Below are 21,707 nucleotides of genomic sequence, written 5' to 3'. Positions count from 1 at the left end.
GGGGAGCAGTTTTGCTGAACATTTGTATGCTAAAATCTTTGGTTTTAAAGCACTGGGTAGTGCTTTAGTCACTGCTTAACTTTATTGACTAACCAGGAATGTTGAACATGATTGAATCATTGACGATGTAAACATTTATTTTGGTAGAAAACTTTCAATTTTCCTTCTGTTTTAGCAAACCTTGTAAAATAGGGTGTAAATATGAATTAGAAGCAAAGCTTAAATTATTTTGGTAATTGTGGCCACTGCCATTTAAATGGAGAGACCAGTTCCAGTAATTAAAAATTCTTATGAATGTAACAGCAATTTGTACTTTTAATGTAATAAAAAGCCCCAAGGTGCTTCACAGGAGCATTATGAAAGAAAGTATGACACCGAGCCGAGAAGGAACTATTGGGTCAGATGACCAAAAGATTGGTCAAAGAGATCGGTTTTGAAGCATGCCTTTAAGGGAGGAAAGCAAGTAGAGTCAGACAAGGAGGAATCTTGAGCCTAAGTGGCAGGGCAGTGAAAGCATAACCACCAAGTTGAAGCAATTAAAATCGAGATGGTCAAGAGGCTGGAATTCGAGGAACAGATGTTTTGGAAAGTTACAGAACTGGTGACGATTATAAAGAAGGATTTGAAAGCAAAGATGAGAATTTTAAACCACAAACGTTGCTTATTTGGGGGCCAATTTAGGTAAGTGAGCACAGGGTGATAGGTGAACAAAATATGGTACGAGTTGTAGAGTTTTGGATGACGTTTAAAGGATGGAATGTGGCAGGTCAGCTAGTTGTGCATGGGAATAGTCAAATTGTAATCAAGACATGGGATGAGGGTTTGAGCTTCTCATCAGCTGAGACAAATTGGAGATGGGCAATGTTAGAGGTGGAAATAGATGATCTTGGTGATGTTACAGTTATTTGGTTGGAAGTTCATCTTGGTCAAAACTGTCTGATTTATCACAAATGGATGAAGTAGATGACATTGGAACAGTTTGTCATTGACACTAAAGACAATAACATTGATCCATTGTCTTTATAATAAAAGATAAAGGAAAAACTAATGCTTCCATCATGAAGTCTAATCCACTCATTTGAAGTACTTGGAAACAATAGCATTCACTGTAGGTTATAAAAAGTGCTATAGTTCTTAGTTACAAAATTTGTTTTGTCTTTGGCTTCTATCTCCCTTTGTATCTTGGAACTAGGTGGTGAAATATTGGCCTGAGAAGGGGAAGTCTGGTTTCTTGGTATGGAGGTATCTATTGAAAAGGGATGATGAAGAACCAGCACCATGGACCAGAGATGGCAAAGAGAGAATGAAAAAGCTAGGGTTGACTATGCAGGTAACCACCTTTTATTTTAAATTGTTTGCCTGATGATCTAATGGATTGGTGTACAACCAAACTTGTGTTCTCAAATTGATGTTGCCTGGTGTTTTCAGCATTGACGACAAATTCAATTAGACTAAGATGTGATTTGTCAGTGTTGTTTTCTTTGTGTAATATGTGGCATTAACTAATCTTTTATGACAGTATCCTGAAGGTTACCTTGATTCTGTTGCCAATAAAGAAAAAGAGAAGGAGAATAAAAAGCGAGATGATGATCCTGAGCCAACACCAAGCAAAAGGAAACGAAAATCCGATGCAGGTCTGTAGATTTTATTCTAAAGCTGGAGAACTCCAAACTATTGGAATGTTTTCCCATGGTGAATATTGTATGGTTTAACCTGGTACAGCACTTCTGTCGGTATTTCTGCGAAATACTTGTGCGTGTTTTGCATCTGAATTAAGTTCACTGGAGAACCGACAAGACCAAGCATAGTTGAGAATTGCTGAATATAAGTTATTCTTAACAATACTTGCTGTAAGTGGGGCCACTGCATTGACATTTTTTTAAAAGTAGAGATCTGTAGGAAACATGAGTTTTATTTGGACGATTTAAAAAAAAACTTTGTTCATCTCACTGAATTTAAAACTGTGATGGGATAACTTGGGAGAATTAAACAAAATGGAGTCTTCCATTGATCAATTATGAATGAGGTTACCTTACTGACTCCAAAGAATTGATCGCTTGAATTTGAGATTGGTTAAGGGAAGAGAGGAATTGGAAAGAAAGTGAGAAACTTGCATTAAAACAAATCTGCAATGGCCAGCATTGTATTCTCAAGATTCCATTTCCTTTTAAGGGATACTAAATGAGGTAGTGTTGTTTCTGTGCTAGGAATCCAGGTGCATAAATTAATCATTTTAGTAGCTTAGGCCATTGTGACCACCTTTTATAAAACGTATAATAAGTGGTTGATAATGCAGAAAAATATTCTGAAGACTAGACTTCTCCACGTCTTCAATCTCAGATAAATCCCAATATTCTTTGCATGTATGCACAATTTGGGAATTTGCAGTCTCCCAGTGTCATTCTGAAGCAGTTTGAGCATGGGCGCTCCACAGTGCTATCTTTCTTTCTTTTGAAAAAATAACCTGCTAAAATGAGTAATTTGAATGTGAATGATGACAAATGTGAACTTGATCCTGTCATTCTTTGTTGTGTAATGTTGGAATTGAAAAATGCGGTAACGCCTTTATAGGTTCTTCTGTAGCTTCTTTTCCACATCCCTCCCTCATTTTCAGCATGACGCCAACTCTTAAAAGGAAGAGCATTTTCACAAACAAATGTTGAATTCTGTGATTGCCACAAACCTAAAATACTATGGATGCTTATAACTTTAAGAATCAGTTTTACTGGTTAAACCTGATGCCTACAAAACAGAAAATTAAAATAGGTTGGAATAGTGATGAATCTAATGATTTGATATGAGGTTTATAAAGATTTTTGATTGGGATTGAGCTTTTCAGTTAATATTGGGTAAAGGACCAATATTGCAAGTTTCTCAGGCTGTGGCAAATTGCTGATGAAGTTGTGTGCAGTGTACTTGTCATGTAGTCATTTAGAAAATAATCACTGGGGCGTAATAATCTAATATGGCGCTTCCCAAACACTTCCTGCATTTTCCCAGTGTGGCCCCATTTTAATGCCTGACTTCACTCCACGCCAGAGTGGAGGCATTAGTTTTTGTTAGGCCCAAAAATGAAAAAGTAACCAGCAAAAAGAATTGCACAGCCCTTTTAATAGTAACTCCAATATGCAGTCTATGCAACCATCATCAAATTCATTGTGAAAAAAGTGGTCATATTGCAAGATTTTGAACAAAATCAAATGTTTTTTTTGTGATGTCTTACAGACTAGGTCCTATATTTTGATGTCAATATTTGCATTCTTTAATGCCTTTTCAGATGAAGATAGGTTTTCACCAACCCCGTCGCCAAAAGGCACTCCCAAGAAGCCAAAAGTGGAAGCATTCAAACTAACAGCAGAGCAGAAAAAACTCATAAAAGAGGATGAAGTTAACAAGAAAGTTTGGGATGAAGCACTGCTGTCCCTTAAGGATGGTCCAGTAAGTTGCACATTTTCCTCTGACTGTGGGGCTATTGTACACAGGATGCTAGAGCAGATTTTTAGGTTGAATAGTCATCTGTAAGTACTGGTAGCTGTAACATCTTAAGTTCCACTAGAATTCATTATAAGGAAGAAAGGCTTGGGGGATCTGATAGAGATGATTTGTCAATGTTATGAAGATAATTTGAAATTTGTTTCTCTAGAAATTCCTGTCAAAATTGGAGGAAACATTCTTGTGCATTTGTTGCCAGGAGGTAGTATTCCAGCCAATTACAACAGACTGTCAACATAATGTCTGTAAAGTAAGTAAACCAACCTCACACTGCAAAACTAATCTTTAACCGTTTTCACTATACTGAATTATATGTGTAAATAGTAAAGACCTGCAACACACACACTTATTGCAGCTATGCTGCATTATATTCAAAATTTCTACTTATCCTTTCACCAAAGTCTTTAACAGATTTAAAACTTCTCACTCTTAGGAAAGCCACATAAAGGGAATTGGAAGAGTCAAGTCTTGTGACTATATGAAAGTCTGATTGGGAACTGTTTCCTTCTGAGTTTTGTGACTAGTGGTCCGCAGGGCTCTGTACTGGGACCTGTTTGCGGACGACACAAAGATTGTTGGAGTTGTGGATAGTGATGAATGTTGTCAGAGAGTACAGCAGGATATAGGCTGGAAAATTGGATGGAGAAATGGCAGATGGCATTTAATCTAGATAAATGCAAAGTGATGCATTTTGGTAGATCTAATGTGGGGGGAGCTATACAATAAATGGCAGAACCATCAGGAGTACAAACACAGAAGGATCTGGGTGTGCAAGTCCACAGGTCCTAAAAGGTAGTGAGGAAGGCATAATGGCATGCTTGCCTTTATTGGATGGGACATAGAGTATAAAAGTTGGTATATGATGTTGCAGTTATATAGAATGTTGGTTAAGCCACATTTGGAATACTGCATCCAATTCTGGTTGCCACACTACCAGAAGGACGTGGAGGCTTTGGAGAGAGTGCAGAAAAGGTTTACCAGGATGTTGCCTGGTATGGAGGATATTAGCTATGAGGTGAGATTGAGTAAACTAGGGTTGTTCTCCCTTGAAAGACGGAGGTTGAGGGGTGACCTAATAGAAGTTTATAAAATTATGAAGGGCATAGATAGGGTGAACAGTTGGAAGCTTTTTCCCTGGTCATAAGTGACAAACACAAGGGGTCACAAGTTCAAGGTAAGGGGGTGGGGGGGTGCAAGGTTCAATACAAATATGTGGGGGACGTATTTTACACAGAGGGTGGTGGGGGCCTGGAATGCACTACCAAGCAAGGTGGTTGAGGCAGACACGCTAGGATCATTTAAGACTTATCTAGATAGCCACATGAACAGACTGGGAATAGAGGGATACAAACGGATAGTCACATGATTGGTGCAGGCTTGGAGGGCCTGGAAACGGAATGCAAATGGAACACATGACTGGTGCAGGCTTGGAGGGTCCAAGGGCCTGGGCCTGTTCCTGTGCTGTATTGTTCTTTGTTCTGTGAAAAGATAAAAGTTTTCATGTGATGGGCTCAGTTTTACTTGGGAAATGAACACTTCTTTTCTCCCCCAGGAAAACTTCCGGTTACAGTTTAGTGTACATTATGAAAGCCATCAGCTTCCCAAATACCAATTTTCATGCAATGGTTACAGCGCAGAAACACTATTTGGTCTGTTGCATCCATATTGCCGTAACTAACCCCACTTGCCTTTCCTTATAACCCTGCAATTCCTTTTCATGTTGCTACAAAAATTGAAACATTATAACAATTCCTTCCTTGATGTTGGGTTTGTGCAGTGACATCCCCGTTGGAGGTAGACTATTTAAGAAACTTAGGGAGGCATCCATCATTGCCATCATCTTCTTCAACTTTGTGCATAATATCAAAGCTGATGCATTCTTCTAATTCAATAGAGTTTTCATAAAACTCATCCATTCCATTCCAGTGAATCTTCATTTTCAGCATCAAGACTAGGTTTTGGATTAGAAATTATATCAAATAATTATCCTCACCATTTTGCCTCACTTAAATTCTGTCCAATAGGGGTGGCATGGTGGCACAGTGATTAGCACTGATGTCTCACAGTGCCAGGGACCCGGATTCAGTTCTGGCCTTGGGTCACTATTTGTGTGGAGTTTGCATATTCTCCCCGTGTCTGCATGGGTTTCCCCTAGGTGCTCCGATTTCTTCCCACAGTCCAAAGATGTGTAGGTTAGGTTGATTGGCCATGGTAACGACCCTTAGTGTCAGGGAAGCAGCAGGATAAATATGTGTGCTTATGGGAACAGGGCCTGAGTGGGATCGTGGTTGATGCAGACTCGATGGGCCAAATGGACTCCTTCTGCACTGTAGTGATTCTGATTCCATCCATTGGTTCCATGGTGCCAGCTCTGCATTCCATTATTAGCTCCATCTCATTCCTTCCTTTTGTCCCAAGGAAATTATCTTGAGTCGTGGCAACTGTTGTTGGGCTTTTCCTGTTTTTATTTTCTCCATCAATCTGCTGACATGTACCTTATCCTTCCCACTCCTCTATGCGGCCCATGTGCTTCTATGTGCCAAGCGCCACCAATAGACACATGCCTTTAATTGACCAGTCCAGACAGATGACTGAATATTCCAAATTTGGTTTCTGGAGACTTTGAACATAAGAACATAAGAAATAGGAGCAGGAGTAGGCCATCCAGCCCTTCGAGCCTGCACCGCCATTCAATAAGATCATGACTGATCTGTCATGGCTCAGTTCCACATTCCCGCCCTCTCCCCATAACCCTTAATCCCCTCGCTTATCAAAAACCCATCAACCCGCGTCTTAAATATATTTAGCGAGGCAGCCTCCACCACTTCAACGGGCAGAGAATTCCAGAGATTCACCACCCTTTGAGTGAAGAAGTTCCTCCTCAACTCCGTTCTAAACTGCCCCCCCCCCCCCCCCCCCCCCCCCCATCTTGAGGCTGTGCCCCCTAGTCCTACTGTCCTTTCTGAGCGGGAAGAGTCTCTCCACCTCTATCCTATCCACCATCCCATTCATCATCTTATATGTCTCAATGAGATCTCCCCTCATTCTTCTAAATTCTAACGAGTACAAGCCTAGTTTATTCAGCCTCTCCTCATAGCTCAACCCCCTCAACTCCGGTATCAACCTAGTAAACCTCTGCACTCCCTCCAAGGCCAAAATATCCTTGCGTAAGTGCGGTGATCAAAAACTTGCAGATATACATATATTTCCTTAATGTCACAAGTGACATTGAGTTGTATTTTTGTGAAAAGTTGCTTTCCAAAATTGGGGTGCTGTGAGCTGTTTAGAACTTCAACTGAAACTGGATAGTGCAATGAAATGAGTTCAGTGTGAGCAGTTGAGCTATAAATGTAGCTCTAACTCAGTTGGCCAAATAGTACACAGATGAGTATACTGTGAAAGGAAGTCTAAACTTGAGTTGCAGCTGGAGTATTGAAAGCATGACAGCTTGCCTTGTGGAGAGCAGTTATGATGCAGGAGTGCATTTGGTTTTGCACTGGTAACTGCACTTGGTTATCAGATGGGGATTTGAAAGGGCTTGGCTGCCAATAGCCTACTGCAGAATACCACAATATATAGCGTACCCTCTTGTCATATTCCTAACATTTCAGAGCTGTTTTCCAAACCTCCCATTTACTTCTCTGCTGAACTTGAGCCAGTGGTGAGATCCTGGGATGTAACTGGTGATGTGGCATTTGTTGCAGGGGCTGAAGATCTTTAGTTTGAGGCAATTGTAGCTGTCTACATTATGATTTACAGTTAGTGTGAAAACAGGTCGTTGTATTTAAAAAGATGTGGAAAGTTGGGTACCTTTCTGTGTATCGCAACTGAGTCCATTCTTGCCATGATAATAATGATGAGGGGTGCATGTAGTTTGAGGAGCAAGAGGGAGCCAAGGTAGAATTATGGGGTAACAAGGATGGGAGAAGAAACTGCTGGAGATCCATATGTACACCAACTCAATCTCACCGTCCTATCTCTTGGTTTCTTCCATTTGCTCTGTAGTCTCCCCACATGTCTAACATTCAGCCCTGGCTGAGCAAAAAAATTCTAGCTCTGTTGGGAAGCTTTTTTTCCTTGGGTTCGCTTTAAGATTATTTCTTGCAATTTCGGGTTGTGTAGTATCTAGCAACCAGTTAGATTTCACCTAAGTAAATCTTGAGCTTTATAGGATATTAAATCTCCTTTATTTACTTGGAGTTATTTAAAATCCATTAGGGATTTGGTTGACAATGCTTTGCAAAAACAGTTTGCTTATGGATTCTTTCTCTTTCCCCAGAGCTGCTTACAACGTTCCTTCAAGGCTGATGTGTATACCTGTCCTGCTTGCCGCTATGACATTGGCAAAAACTGCAGTTTGACAGTCAACAAATGTCTGCAGACTCTTCTAACCCAACTATTTCCAGGATATGGTAATGGACGGTGATGCCTTCGTCTTAAGATTATTTCTTGCTTCTTGGTTGCTGACTTTTCTTTTTAAGAGCATAGGCATTCTGGCCTGTGTAACTTGACTGGAGGGCAAATTGACTAATGAATCCAGGGTAGCTGACTTCCCATTCCCCAATCTTTCTGTGTAGCACGTATGAACTTCAAAATCTTTGTGCTTATTTTGTTTTGTTTTTAGTCTAGGAGCTTGTCTAGATGTGCAGACCAATGTTATTGGTGTAACACTGCGGGGGAAAAAAATAAAAAAAAATACTACCTCAAAGTGGGGATAATTTTCTGGGATTTTCTTTGGCCAGTGTAGGTACAGCTGAACACTGCCTGTCTAGTCAGCCTTGATTCTCTTTGCTTGTTAAATTAAGCCATCACATAAGTGCCTTGGTCTTGTTGAAGGCTGGGCTGTGAGCGACTTCCTAGCACTGATTTTTAAACTGCAAATAGCACATTGGTTGACAAACTTAGCTGTGCAGATTGATTTATCAGTTATTTTAACAGGGAATATGCAGGTTTTTTGATGCTGTTATTTTTTATAGAACAATAACCTCTTATTTGTGATTTGTAATTCAGAAATGTACACATTTTTCCTCATTTATTGATGCTTATTGAACTGTTATTGGTCTTTTCCTACCCTGGTTAACTGTGAAAAGCAATCCTTTATTAATTGAAATTGCGAAAGGGGATGTAACCTGGGTAAAAGGGGACCTGCAATCTACATGTTTGTACTTGTAAATTAACTTTTCACACAGGCACCCTCTTTCTCTAATGGCAATACCAAAGGATGCAGTATGGTACCTCAACATTGCATGGACATCATTGCATACATCAGATTTAGGCTTTTATGGAGTTAGACTGGACATAATCTAATTTGTTTAATTCCTTTTATAAAATATTCTTTAAGGGTGCTAGGCTGTGGAACTTTGTGAATTTCCATGGAAATGTTCCACTTGGTATATGCTGTGTCTATATGCTGCCTTAAAATAAAGTTTCTTGCTTTTCATTTGTGACTTTTATTTTGTGTGAGAGTCCGTAAGGTGTCCTGTAGCTAGTATCAAATATATATATAAAATATATATTGCAACATGGATGTAGTGTTTTGTAATCTTCATTTTAAACTGTAATATATTGGTTGTTGCAGTTTATGTTGGACATCTAAGCTGTCATTATCTTACTGGATATCTAAACCTATACAATATAAAAATGCATTTCCTCTCTTGAGGCCACTCTGGATGGAACAGGACACGTTGTCTTTGGAGCCATTCTTAGGTCATGCACAAGTGTTGCCAGGATAAGATGTGCTTCACCTCAACTGCAATACGTCATCTGCTTCATACTGCAGTAGAGATTGGATCTTGCTGGGACCATTACAAACCTATACTGCATTTTATCACAATATGTTTGGTGCACCACGTGCTGAGTTTCTCATAAGATATCAAACAGACTTGCTCTCTGTCCATTTAAACTATGGAAAGAAAGTATACTCTTTTTGGCTGAACAATTTTTTTTTACTATGACTGTCATTCACTACTTCCAGCTTGCTGCTACCTGATGGCAAAGTTACATGCTCAAGCATGAATTGAGACTAGATGGTAGCTTTGACTTTGAAAGGTACCTTGACCAAGTCTGATGTGAGCCTTATCCTGACTCTATGGCCTCAGGTGTATATTGTATAGCATTTGGCATCCTGCCATTTATTTTCTTGTTCCACCCATGATCCAAAAGGCTATTATGGTGGATCAATTGGCACTCCGGCTAACAAAAGACATAGAATTGAGGTAATAACATAAGTGTGGTTTCCCCAATCTCTCAACCCATTGGTTCAAAGTTAAACAGATACCACCCTTTTGGTGTCTGTTGGAACAGGTACTATAGACTGACTTTTTTTGCACGCACATCTTTAATAGAATAAGACATTTTGAGATGTTTTGTATCAAATGCTGCTTTCAATTGTGGAGATGCAACAAATGGGTCAAATATCGTTCTAGTTGAACAGATTGTGAATATTTCTCGATGTTCCTTCCTGGGTTGAGTGTTGTAACTTGCCATTTCAACAGATCCTACTGAGCTCAGTTAATCCCACATTAAGTGGAAAGTTGGAAATGATTGTGATTTCCTGTGGTGGCAGAAGGACCATACCCAGAGAACTCATGGAGCGAAACGCAAACATCATTATCACTCCAGACAGTATTGAATACAATATCAAATATACTGAATGACAACATTTGGACTCAACAGAGTGCCTCATGAAACACAAAGTTAGCGTGCAGGTACAGTAAGGAATTAGGAAGGCAAATGTAACATTGGCCTCCAATACAATGGGTGATGGACTATAAAGGTAGGGAATTTTGCTACATTGATGAGACCATATCTTGAGTACAGTGTATGCATTTGGACTCATTTATTGGTCTCCTTATTTATGGAAGGATATACTTGTATTGGATGGAATTTAACGAGGGTCAGTTAAGTTGATGGGAAAAGGTTGAGCAGGATGAGCCTATTGGATTTTAGAAAAATTAGGTAATCTTACTGAGACAGGATTCTGAGGGGCATTAACAGTATGGATGGAATGGCAGAGCTTAATTTCTCCCACTGATACTAGACATTTAAGTGACCACTATTGGGCCTTTTCTGGGACTGAGGACCTCACGTGTGCAAATCCTGCCTCACCCCCTTCCTACAGCGAGTGATTGACCAGCAGCTTTGCTGGCAGCAGCAGATGATGTTGGCGATTGCACCCACCAGTGCAGTGAGGGTGGGATGGGACAATCAGAGGTAAGGGCAGTGGGTAGCTTTCAGCACATCCCCACTTCAAAGGCCTGATCCCTCGACCAAAAAATTTTTGTTCTTCCTGTACTTCTACTCTCCCACCTGTCGCTAGTTGAATACAAGGCTCATGTAAGGGTCCGAGTTGGGAAGGCTGTCCACAATTAATTGCCACTGTCTCCAAACTTGGGGGTGGGGAGGGGGTGTGAATTTAATTCCACCAGATGTTCCCCTTGTGGGGGTATTTAGAATTAGAGTGCATTGTTTCAGAATAAAGAATCATAGAATCTCTGCAGAATGAGGCCATTTGGCCTATCAAGTCTGCACCGACCACAATCCCACCCAGATCCCTATCCCTATAACCCTATTTATTTACCCTACTAACCCCGACACTGGGCCAATTTAGCATTGCCAATCAACGGAACCCACACACCTTTGGATTGTGGGATGAAACCCACACAGACAGTGACCCAAGCCAGGAATTGAACCTGAGTCCCTGGCACTGAGGCAGCAGTGCTAACCACTGTGCCACCGTACTGCCCAAGCCTGCAATTTAAGATTGAGGAATTTCTCCTGAAGGTCATAAATCTTTGGAATTCTGTCCCAGAGAGTTGTGAAATCTGGGTTATTGAATATATTCAAGGCTGAGACAGATTCTTGAATTCAAAGGGAGTTGAGGGTTATGGGTAGCAGCTAGGAATGTGGAGTTGAGGCCAGGATCAAATCAAGCATGAATAAACTTGAGGGATGAAAGGCCTCCTATTTCTGATAAATGGTTTCATTTGCTTTGAAAGGATGCAGTCATGTGATATCTGTTGCAAGATTTTACACTTGAAATTATTTCATAGAGCTTGGATTTTTTAAAAAAGCATTTTGTGCCTTTGCATTCATTTAGCATCCTAATTTACTAAAATGCCAAGGTGGTTCACAGCAAATTGCCCAAAAAAAATTTGAGATCAAACCACATAAGCAGATATTAGGATAGATGGTTGTGTGCTTGGTTAAAGAGGTAGGTTTTAAGGAACATGTTAAAGGATGAGGAGCAGAGTGGTTTACAGAAGAATTCAAGAGTTTTGGTCCTGGCTGCTGAATGTATATTCACCAATAATGTAATGAAAGAATCTGGAAGGGGACAGAAATGGATTATAGGGCTGCAGGAGCAGTTAAAGGCAGCAAGGGATGAAGTTTATAGGGGAAATATGATAAATTTATACAATGGTTAAAACACACAAGTTATTCAACGTATGTCTGTAAACACTCCGCAAGAGCAACTCAGTTAATCCCTTTCCTTTTCCCTTTATCTGAGTTTCGCAAAATTTTCAAGGTACTTGTTCAATTCCCTTTCAAAAGCCGCAACAATCTTGTTTTCACCAAGCTCTCAAGCAGTGCATTCCAGATTCTAATTCCTTGAAGTGTAAAAAGGTTTTTCTCATGATTGCATTGATTCTTTTGCCATTCACGTTAGATCGATGTCTTTGGTTCTTGCCCCATCCCCAATGAGGATAGTTCGCACCCCCCCTCCCAAATCTAGACCACTCATGAATTTGAACACTATCAAATCTCGATCTCTTGTTTAAGAACTCCATCTCCAATCTAACAACATAATTGAAGTCCCTTGCTTCAACCTATATTCCTGTGTCCTCTCTCAAGCCCTTCACATTATTTCTAAAGTGCCAGAGGAAAAAAGAATGAGAAGCAATTGAAAGGCTTAACATGAGAATGCTTTTGAAAATGCAAATACAGTATCTGAACTCCAACTGCAGGTGGCAATGTGGAGGGAGCAGATGGCTATGAATGAAGGAAAGTTGTCTGATGTACCCTAAAAAGAAACAGCCTGCAAAAAGAAAATTAAGCTATTCCACGGGAAAATGTTCAAAGCAATGCTGAATTGGAAAAACTCAACCAGGAACAACAGGCAGAAAAGGTACTCAGAAGTAGCTGCTTCAAAATACTCTTTGAATAGTCAATATGTGACCCTGGAAAAACGTGAGGACCAAAACATGTTGAATATTACTGCAGAAAAAAACTTCATTGGAACGATCAGTAGTGATGCACTGAAGAGCATTCTGGTTGTCCTTCAAGATTAACTGCAAAAGGAGTACATAACTCTTCAGCAGCATGTTGAAGTGAAGACTGCCTTGAACAGCAGAAAGAAAATCAAGGAGACTTGAAATACAAGAAAACGCAAGACAAAATAATTGAGCCCTGCAAAGGAAAGGAAAACCAGTTGAAGGATTTTTACATGCTTCAGGGATTCCTCATCACAGTTTGTTCCTCTGGAAAATATACAAAAAGAAGCAAAATGAATTTAATGTTATTCTGAATGAACTGAAGAACAGTTGTTAGAGAAGACTCAAGTTCCATATTCCTGGAGGAAGCCAAAAGGTACAAGAAAGAGATTGAAAAGATAAAGAACTACCTGGATGGAAAATAGGAATCATTGAAAGGAAAAACTATACAGCTTTCAAAGCTGTGAGTGGATACTAATGCATGATTAGAGCCAAAACAATTTGTCTTCACTGAAGATAGACCTGGTCAACAATGAAACCAAAACAAAGGACAAAGCCAAACCTCTACTACAGGTGGAGAAAGAAGCCATAAATAAAATTGGAAAATGCGAATCTGCTGAATTTCAAGGAACCAGAAGAAAACACATTGGATGTCAAACTTACTGAGAACCATTGAGTGGTTGAAAAATGAAATGAAAATCAAGCACCTTTGGATGTTAAGAAAATGTTGAACAGTTGCAATAGAAAATAGAAGCTGTCATAAAGGAGCATGAAGACCCTCAGAAACCATTAGCAGAAGTAAAATTGCTCTGTGCTACTCTTCAAGCTCACAATCAGCAAAAGGAAAATTCAGAAACAAGTTTCAATGCTAACATGAGCAGCATGATGGCAATGCTGGTATAGAAAATTAACTTGCTGATGAATCAGAATAGTTGTTAATTCTGCATTTGACCAACCAAAACAGTGAAAAGAGCAATGAAATTCTTGAACTTCAGTCTAATCTGATGAGCATGAAACCAGGTTAAAGTTCAACAGGTATATTTGGTAGCACAAGCTTTCAGAGCGCTGCTCCACCACGTGAGTCCTATCTCATAAATCTGTTGGACTTTAACCTGTTGTTGTGAGACTTCATACTGTGCCCACCCCAGTCCAATGCCAGAATCTCCACATCATGACAAGTGTGAAAGATGAGATGTGCTGTATGGAAGAGCAAATCCTGAATTTGAAAGCAGATAAGGAAAACTTAAGAAACACGTTAAGAATCTAACAAGTGAATTGAAAGTAGTGAAGGAGCGATTGATGACCATGAATGAACTGAATGCCCAGGTGAAGTTGTTAAGTTTATATAAAGATTCTGTAGATAACTCTGAAATAAATACAATGGAACTCAAGTAGTTGTTTGGCTGAATAGAAAGATTCATAGGCTTGAAAACGAATTGAAAAACAAAAGGGTAAACAAATATTTGCTGAAATTGTGAAACGTGTGGAAATGAAGATTTCATTTTTGAAGTGTAAACTTCAAAAGAAGGAACATAAAACATTTGAAATAAATAGGTATTTTCAGGTTTAGAACTGACTAATATGATGCCACAGGTATCAATACTGAAGCCTCAACTACTGATGATTTACATCAGAGCTTAGTGGAGGTTAGGTCATTATGTATATTTAAGGCTCAGTTAGACAGATCTTTGATCTACAAAGGAGTCAACAGTTATGGGATGAGTAGGAGTGTGAAATTGAGACCACAACTTTATCAGCTATGATCTTGCTGAATGGTGGACCTGGTTCAAAGGGTCAAATAGTCTACTTCTGTGCCTATTTCCATGACCTTTGTTTCCCAGAATGTAAAATGCTTATCAAACAAGCATTTTCTTCATAAAATTGGCCATGTTCAAAGAATGTGTGATTGATGTTGAGCACATTGGAGCACACAGTAGAATAGGCATATTAAAGGTATTTTTAGTGGGAAATGGAAGGCGTTTGTATTGTGTGCTACAGGGTTAATGATGGGAGCTACATATCTATCTTCCTACAGGCCACCTCCAACTGCTCCATTAATCTGTCAAGCCCAGGAAATGGGGTTAGATGATGGGTGGTGGGAAGAGCCAATTGCATCCATCCTGCCAAGAGCAACCTTCCTTAATGCTCCTAATGAGTCATCTCCACCAATGATAGCAACCTGGAGGGGGAGCTTTGCTTATCTTCATGCAATAATATCTTCCTAGAATACAAGTCCTCCTGCGTCCTTTGGTAAATGTGAGTAGTTGCGAGTATTGCCTAAGAAAAGGCGGGGGTGTAGCGGGCGGGGGGGGAGGAGAGTGAGAATTAATTCACTAACCAGGGCCACCGGTCAAGAGTGCAGTAGTGGGCAGAAGCCTGCAGGCTGAGATGCGGCACTACTTTTTGCAGGGCGGAGGGGTTTGCCAGCAGTGCGGCGGCCGGTTTTCTCACGTAGTCGCCACGCACTGCAACCAAGCCTGATAACCGGAAGCACCTCCGCAGGGAGGGGTGGGCGGGGCTCGAGGGATGGACGGCGGCTTGGACCAATCGCGGGACGGTGCTGCCTGTCGCTCAGACCGCGGCACCAATTGGAGGGGGAAATGTGGGGGGGGCGGGCTTTGGCTGTCGGCAAGTTCGGTTGAGTTTGGAGTGTTTTGGTCTCGGGTCTTTTTGCACTGTAGTCCATCTGTTTCCCCCTCCCACTCTGCCCCTGCGAGCGAGCGGGTAGCTGCTGGAGTGAGCGAGCAGGCAGCTGGCCCCTTGCAGGTGAGTAACGGCTGACAGCGGCCTAGCGTCTCCATGCGAGCAGGGGAGGGAAGGAGGCGAGGGGGCGCCTGAGAGGCCCCGCTCGGGTTAGGCCCAGTGGGGGAGTATGGCTCACTCAGAGCCCGTGTTAGCAACTGTCAGTGGGAGCGGGGGGAGGGGGAAAATGGGGACAGGCTGGGACCCTCTGCAAAGGGATGGGCCCCCCTGTGGAAACAGCTTTTAACTTACACCTCCCCCCTCTCTTTATTGCTGTAACGATCTGCTTTTTATTTGATGGGGGACTGAGTGATCTCTTCCCCCCCCCCCCCCCCCCAAGTATTTACTGTTGTGAACACAGGACATTTATGTGTCAGCCTGCAGTCTGGGCTCGAACCCGAAAACGTTAGAAAAGCTGAAAGGGGAGCCCAACCGCTCTTCATTTTGTCTGTGGGTGATCCATGGGGGGAGGTGGAAGTCTACACCCAAACTGACCTCCTCCTCCTCCCCCTCTCTCCACTCACTCAGCTTTTCAGATGTTTAAAGGTTTGGACACAGGGTTTTTACACCCAAAGTCACAGCTGCTCCTATTTTCAAATCAAGCTATTGACATGTATTTTTCAGGCATTTCCTTCCCCCAAAAGATTTCCAACATTGTCTGATTTTTTTTCCTCTCTGTCTTTTAACTTCGCTTGGGGTGTGAATGGTGTGCTTGGTCTCCGAGCTCTGGAGGGTGATCAAAAACAATGAACCCGGGCCTTGCTCCTTCTCACAAAGTATAAACCTATGCCGCAACTCCGTGAATGTTAATTTTCTTTCTTTCCTGTGTGACTTGATGGAACAATACGTTGATTAATGTTTCAGACAGGAGTGAAAAAGCTTTAACAGAAGGAAGCAGGAGGCTAGAAGAGAGATTGTGGTTGCATGATGGCCTCATTTTAGGAAAATGTTTAAAGATAACAGTTGAAGTGGGAAATGCAAGTCCCAGACTGAGGACTTGTTAAATGAACAACTTGGGTGAAATGTGTATTACGTGTATTTTCAGTTTTAAACTCTTAGGCTTCGTCATATAAGTTACATACCTGTTGTCATCTCTGATAAGCTCGAGCTCCCATTCAAGGATTCAGCTATGCTCTGCTAGGTTATTTGTGAATTTGTAGATATGGTGCCTGATTGTAACTGGTTCAGTTGGAAGATGGGTTAGTTTATTTATGAAGCACGAGCTAGGATATTATGGTTAAGAACATGTTGCAATTTGAACTATGTAAAACTGTGAAAATTGTATTTGCCATAATGTTGAAATAACAGAGTATTAAATGTGAAGGTTAATGAAAAATAATATTCTTGGCAAGCTGTTTGTTGCTGTTATGGCTGCCTAAATAGAGATTTGTAGAATGGTTACAGCATATAAGAGGCTGTTTGGCCTATGTGTCCATGCAGCTCTCTCCCAGAGCAACTCTCCTGGTCCCACTCCTTCCTTTAGACCTAATTTTGCTTTGAAGATCACAATCTGCCTCTGCTACACACTGGCAGATTCTAATCACTTGCTGCATAAAAAGTCTATGGTTCTTTTGCCATTTGGTACTCAAGGCATTTGCCAATGGGAACAATTTCTCCCGATCTGCTTTGTCTAGAACTTTTAAGATTTTGAACCTCTGATAAAATCTGGTCTCAAACTTCTCTTCTAGTGTTCCCAGCTTCTCCAACCTAGAAAAGTAACTGAAACCTGTCATCTCTGGAAATGATTAAAGCTGCTCTGCACCCCCTCATGCTTTTCCATGCTTCCTGAAGTGTGATGCCCAGAATTGGACACAGTACTCCAGTTGAGGCTGAAGCAGTGTTTTATAATGGTTTACCTTAACTTCCTTTATAATCTATGCCTGTATACAAAGCCCAGGATTCTCTGTGTTTATTTATGCCTTGTCCTGCCCTGCTACCTTCAATGATTATTGCACATGTGCCTGCAAGTTTCTCTGCTCCTGCACTCCCTTTAGAATTGAATCCTTTGTTTTATAGTGTCATTCCTCATTCTCACTGCTCAGACACTTCATATGTGCCAGATTAAATTTCATATGCCTGCCCATTCAACAAGCCTGACTGAATCCTCTTGTAGCTGTAATATTTACAATTCTCCAGTCTTCTGGCACTACCTTTGTATGTAAGGGGACTGGAAGATAATTGCCAGTTCTTTTGGAATTTCCACTCTTACTTCTCTCAGTATTCTTGGATCTTCTTGACCTTAACACTGGTGAGGCAATGTACTATCCTGAGTTCATGCTTGTTTGAAGCCTGTGCATTTTCCTAACTATTGAATTTCCTATCACTTTGCTTTCCCAATCTTGCTGCAAACCTACCCACCCTCCAAAAAAAAACTTGGGATCATTGTTGTTACTAGAGTTTCTGTTCTATATAATGGTGACCACAAAAAATGTTTGTGCTGTGAAACCTGAACTGTAGAAGTAAAGTGCCCTGCGCTGCAATTATAGGTTTTGTCTTTGCAAGCATTTTGAGCCTTTTAATGCTAGAGTGGGCTCCTGGTAGTGATGGGAGCAATAGACACAATGAATTGAGTGTAATTCAAGAAGGTTTAGGCACATTAAAATGAATTGACTGAACTGAGATTTTTTTTGGTATGCAATTTTGGTGTTAATACGCTTAGTAAGTGTGCTATTAACATTTAGTTTATTACTCCTTTTATTGTGATGCACGACAATCGTGATTTACAACAGTGGTGGTAGAGAAGCTTGTATATCTGATCATTAATATGTTACCGATCCATTACTGCCAGATAATGCCATATGGCAGCTAAAGAAGGAAATTAGAAGGTTATTTCAGGACCACATGGGTATAAAAGATACTAACCAGGTATCAGAGTGCCTATTTTTTCACTCTGGATATTATGGGGAATTTTCTGGGAGAAAAGAAATTTGTAGTGGTGGTAAAGGGAGGTGTACAGGCCTGTACCAATCTTTTATACATGTAGGATGGCACAGTGGTTACACTGCTACCTCACAGTGCCAGGGGCCTTGTTCAATTCCAGCCTCGGGTCGCTGTCTGTGTGGAGTTTGCACGTTCTTTCTGTGTCTACATGGGTTTCCTCTAGGTGCTCCGGTTTCCTTCCACATTTCAAATGTGTGCAGGTTAGGTGGATTGGCTGTTTGCCCCTTAGTGTACCAAGATATGTAGGTTGGGGGATTAGCGAGGTAAATATTTGGGGTGAGGGGAACATGCCTTAGTGTCAGGGGGATTACATGGGATTACAAGGATAGGTCTTGGGTGGGATTGTTTTTGGTGCAGACTCAGTGGGCCGATGGCCTCCTTCTCCACTATAGATATTCTATGTACTTAATTTTTGAATTACTGTATTCCGCTCTTCTACCCCCCCACCCCCATAACTGTTTTAGCAATTTTTCAATCTTGATAATATGGATTTAAAACAGTTGCTAAAAGAATGTATGGCTGATGTGTGGCACTCAGTCATACAGACCTGAAGGTGCTAGATATGATCCTTTTCTAGTTAGTGGTAAAGCTGATTTCACAGCTAGGGCTAGGGAAGAGAAAAATCAACTAGCCTTCCCATTTCAGATTGTCAACCAGTGACACCTGGAAATTCTAATTTGTGAATGATAAGTTGGGGCCGGGCGTAATCCAGCTCAATATAATGCCCTCTAGATATGGCCAGTTGCATTTATGTTGCACCTTTCATTTTCACCTTACAGAACTGTAAACACGCATTAACCTTGCCAAAGAAAATGATATTTCAGAGGAGAGGATAAATGCTTGCTCAAAGGTCTGTTTTGAGCATCTTAAACACAGAAAGAGAAGCAGACAGGTTTAGGAACAGAATTCCAGAACTTAAAGCTGATGTACCTGAAGGCATACCAGAGTATGATGGGGACAAGAAAGCAACAAATATGCAAGAGACTAGAGTTGGAGGAAAGCAGAGTTTTTGGAATATTGAAGAGCTGAAGGAAGCCCAAGTGAGGGAAGAGAAATAAGTGAAATTATTGCAAATGAAAATGAAAATTTAAAATTTGAGATATTCAGGGACCTGATATCAATGTAAAACAACAAGTGTAAGGATGATGGATGAACAGAACTTTGTACAAATTAGGATAGAAGCAACAGAGTTTTGAATGAGCTCAAGTTTTTGGAGGCTGAGCAGTAGTGCATTTGAATAGTTGAGTGTAGAGATTGATAGTTGAGAGTTTCAGTTGCGTCTAGAGGTATTAAAAGTATGATGGTAGGTTTCAGCAGCAAACGCAATGGTGAAGTCAGATGATGTGACAGAGATGAGGGGGAATAGGTGGTGGTTTGAACATGTGATCAGAAGCTCACCTTGGAGTTGATATGACAACCTGATGGGGAACATTCAAGCTTAAGCTCAGACAGTTGCCAGACTGAAAATGGAGTTGATGGGATGGAGTTGGATGTTGCCTTGGGGCTTTATTTGCATGAAAAATAGGAGGGGTCCCTTGGGCAAAGGTTAGGGTGTGGGAGGAGCAGCCATTGCAAGTGGCACTCTGACTATGATTAGATAGCTAAGAATGGAACCTAGCGAATGTTGGCTGAACAGGAAAAGAAAGGATAGTTTAGCGATGTCATTTGTAACTTTAGTAAGAGCTGTGACAATCTATAATACATTATTAGCTAACATAAGCAGAGGGTGGTCAGCGTGAATAGGGTAGGACCTCTAACAGAGCGTGAGCAAAGAAATTAGAGAAACTGAAGAAAGATTAGTTAAGAGTGAGACAGTGGAGTGGGCGGGATGGCCAAGAGGAAGGAACAATGGTGGAGAGACAACTGAATGGATGATCATAAACCTTTGTGATGGAGATGTCTTTAAGCACCTTGAACTTGTTGCAAGTGAGAGTGGAGGGTCAGAATGAATAGTTTAAGGAGGCAGCTGGTATTGGGCTAAATGTAGGTAATCTTTTCATTCAAGGTGACCTTGGCATAATGAGTAGTTTCTGCAGAGGAGAGCAGGACCTGATCATACTTGCTGCTGTTTAGCCAAATCCAATGATGAATGGCTAAAATCTGCTCTGCACCAGCTACATTCAAGTCATCGCCCCTCTGGACCATGGGAATGAAGATGGAAAGATGGAACAGTGACCGGTTGGGAGAGAATGTTGATTTTACTGGGGACATGGACATCACATCCAGAGATGAGGGAGCGATTGAGCAGATGGACAGCTGCAGAAGTTTCAATAACAAGTAACATTTGTGAGGATCATTCATGTAGGATGGTACTTGAATACTGCTGCTTCCTTTATGATTACTCCTAAGGGCAGCAAACTTGAAGAGGGGAAAATTGAAGCATGGTTATAGTGCAGAAGGTGGCCATTTAGCTCATTGCATCCTTGTTGACTCTCCAAGAAAAAGCTGGCTAATCTGCTCCTCAACTTTTCTCATAACCTTGCCTATCTTTCTCTTCAGATAATTATCCAGTTCCCTTTTCAAAGCCATGATTGAATCTGCTTTCACCCAGCTGTCATGTTGTGCATTCTAGTTCCCAACCAATTAGTGCAGTAAAAACATCTCTTGTCCTTTTGCCATTCATCTTATATCAGTGTCATCTGGTTCTTTTCTCCTTATTTTAATGGAATCAGTTTTTCTCCATCGCTCGACCACTTATGATTTTCAACACCATGATCAAATTTCTTCTCCGTCGTCTCCTACCTAAGGAGAACAAACCCCAGCTTTGCCAATCTATCCTCATAACTGGAACCATTTTTTGTAAATCCTATCCATGCTGTCTTCAATCCTTCACATATTTCCTGAGGATTGGTGCTTAAAATTGGACACAGTATTCCAGTTTAGACTGAACTGATGTTTTGTAACTTCCTTTTTATCAATCTAATCATAGGCAGCATGTCACCATAACTTCTTTTTTCACTCCATACTTCTATTTATAAAGCTCAAGATCCTGTAAGCCTTTTTAATCACTTTTTCAACTTGTCCTTCCAACTTTAATGATTTGTACACAGGTCACCAGATTCATCTACCATCTTGCAATTCCTTTAGAAATCTTTATATTGTCTCTCTTCATTCTTTCTACCAAAATGTTTCACTTCACATTTCTCTGTATTAAATTTAATCTGACAGGTGCTTGCCATTCCACCAGTCTATGTCCCCTTAAAGTTTATCCTCACTTCACAGTACTTCCAAGTTTTGTGTCACTGACAGATTTTCAGTTTGTACCACATACTCTCAAGTCAAGGCCATTAATATGGATCAAGAAAAGCAGTGGTGATAATG

General features: G+C 40.8%; 2 protein-coding genes across 3 annotated transcripts in view; both read left to right on the top strand.

Annotated features, from left to right (window-relative positions):
• The window catches only part of uhrf1 (ubiquitin-like with PHD and ring finger domains 1), a 42,893-nt gene extending 33,961 nt beyond the window's left edge, over positions 1–8,932 (top strand). The window contains exons 12-16 of the mRNA XM_080212891.1: positions 1,193–1,330; positions 1,520–1,634; positions 3,278–3,438; positions 3,644–3,742; positions 7,772–8,932. Of these exons, the coding sequence (XP_080069017.1) occupies positions 1,193–1,330; positions 1,520–1,634; positions 3,278–3,438; positions 3,644–3,742; positions 7,772–7,918 (660 nt within the window). The 3' untranslated portion in view covers positions 7,919–8,932. The remainder of the gene's footprint in view (positions 1–1,192; positions 1,331–1,519; positions 1,635–3,277; positions 3,439–3,643; positions 3,743–7,771) is intronic.
• Positions 8,933–15,338: 6,406 nt separating this feature from the next.
• The window catches only part of kdm4b (lysine (K)-specific demethylase 4B), a 406,075-nt gene continuing 399,706 nt past the window's right edge, over positions 15,339–21,707 (top strand). The window contains exon 1 of one of the 2 annotated variants that reach the window (XM_080213069.1): positions 15,339–15,470. The gene's annotated coding sequence lies outside the window, so the exon portion shown is untranslated. The remainder of the gene's footprint in view (positions 15,471–21,707) is intronic. The other variant, XM_080213068.1, reaches the window with a different exon arrangement.

Source organism: Carcharhinus amblyrhynchos, chromosome 26 (genome assembly GCF_965287045.1).
Source record: "Carcharhinus amblyrhynchos chromosome 26, sCarAmb.v2.hapA, whole genome shotgun sequence".
NCBI lineage: Eukaryota > Metazoa > Chordata > Chondrichthyes > Carcharhiniformes > Carcharhinidae > Carcharhinus > Carcharhinus amblyrhynchos.
The sequence above is the reverse complement of the archived record's forward strand: the minus strand, read 5'-3'. Positions and strand labels throughout refer to the sequence as shown.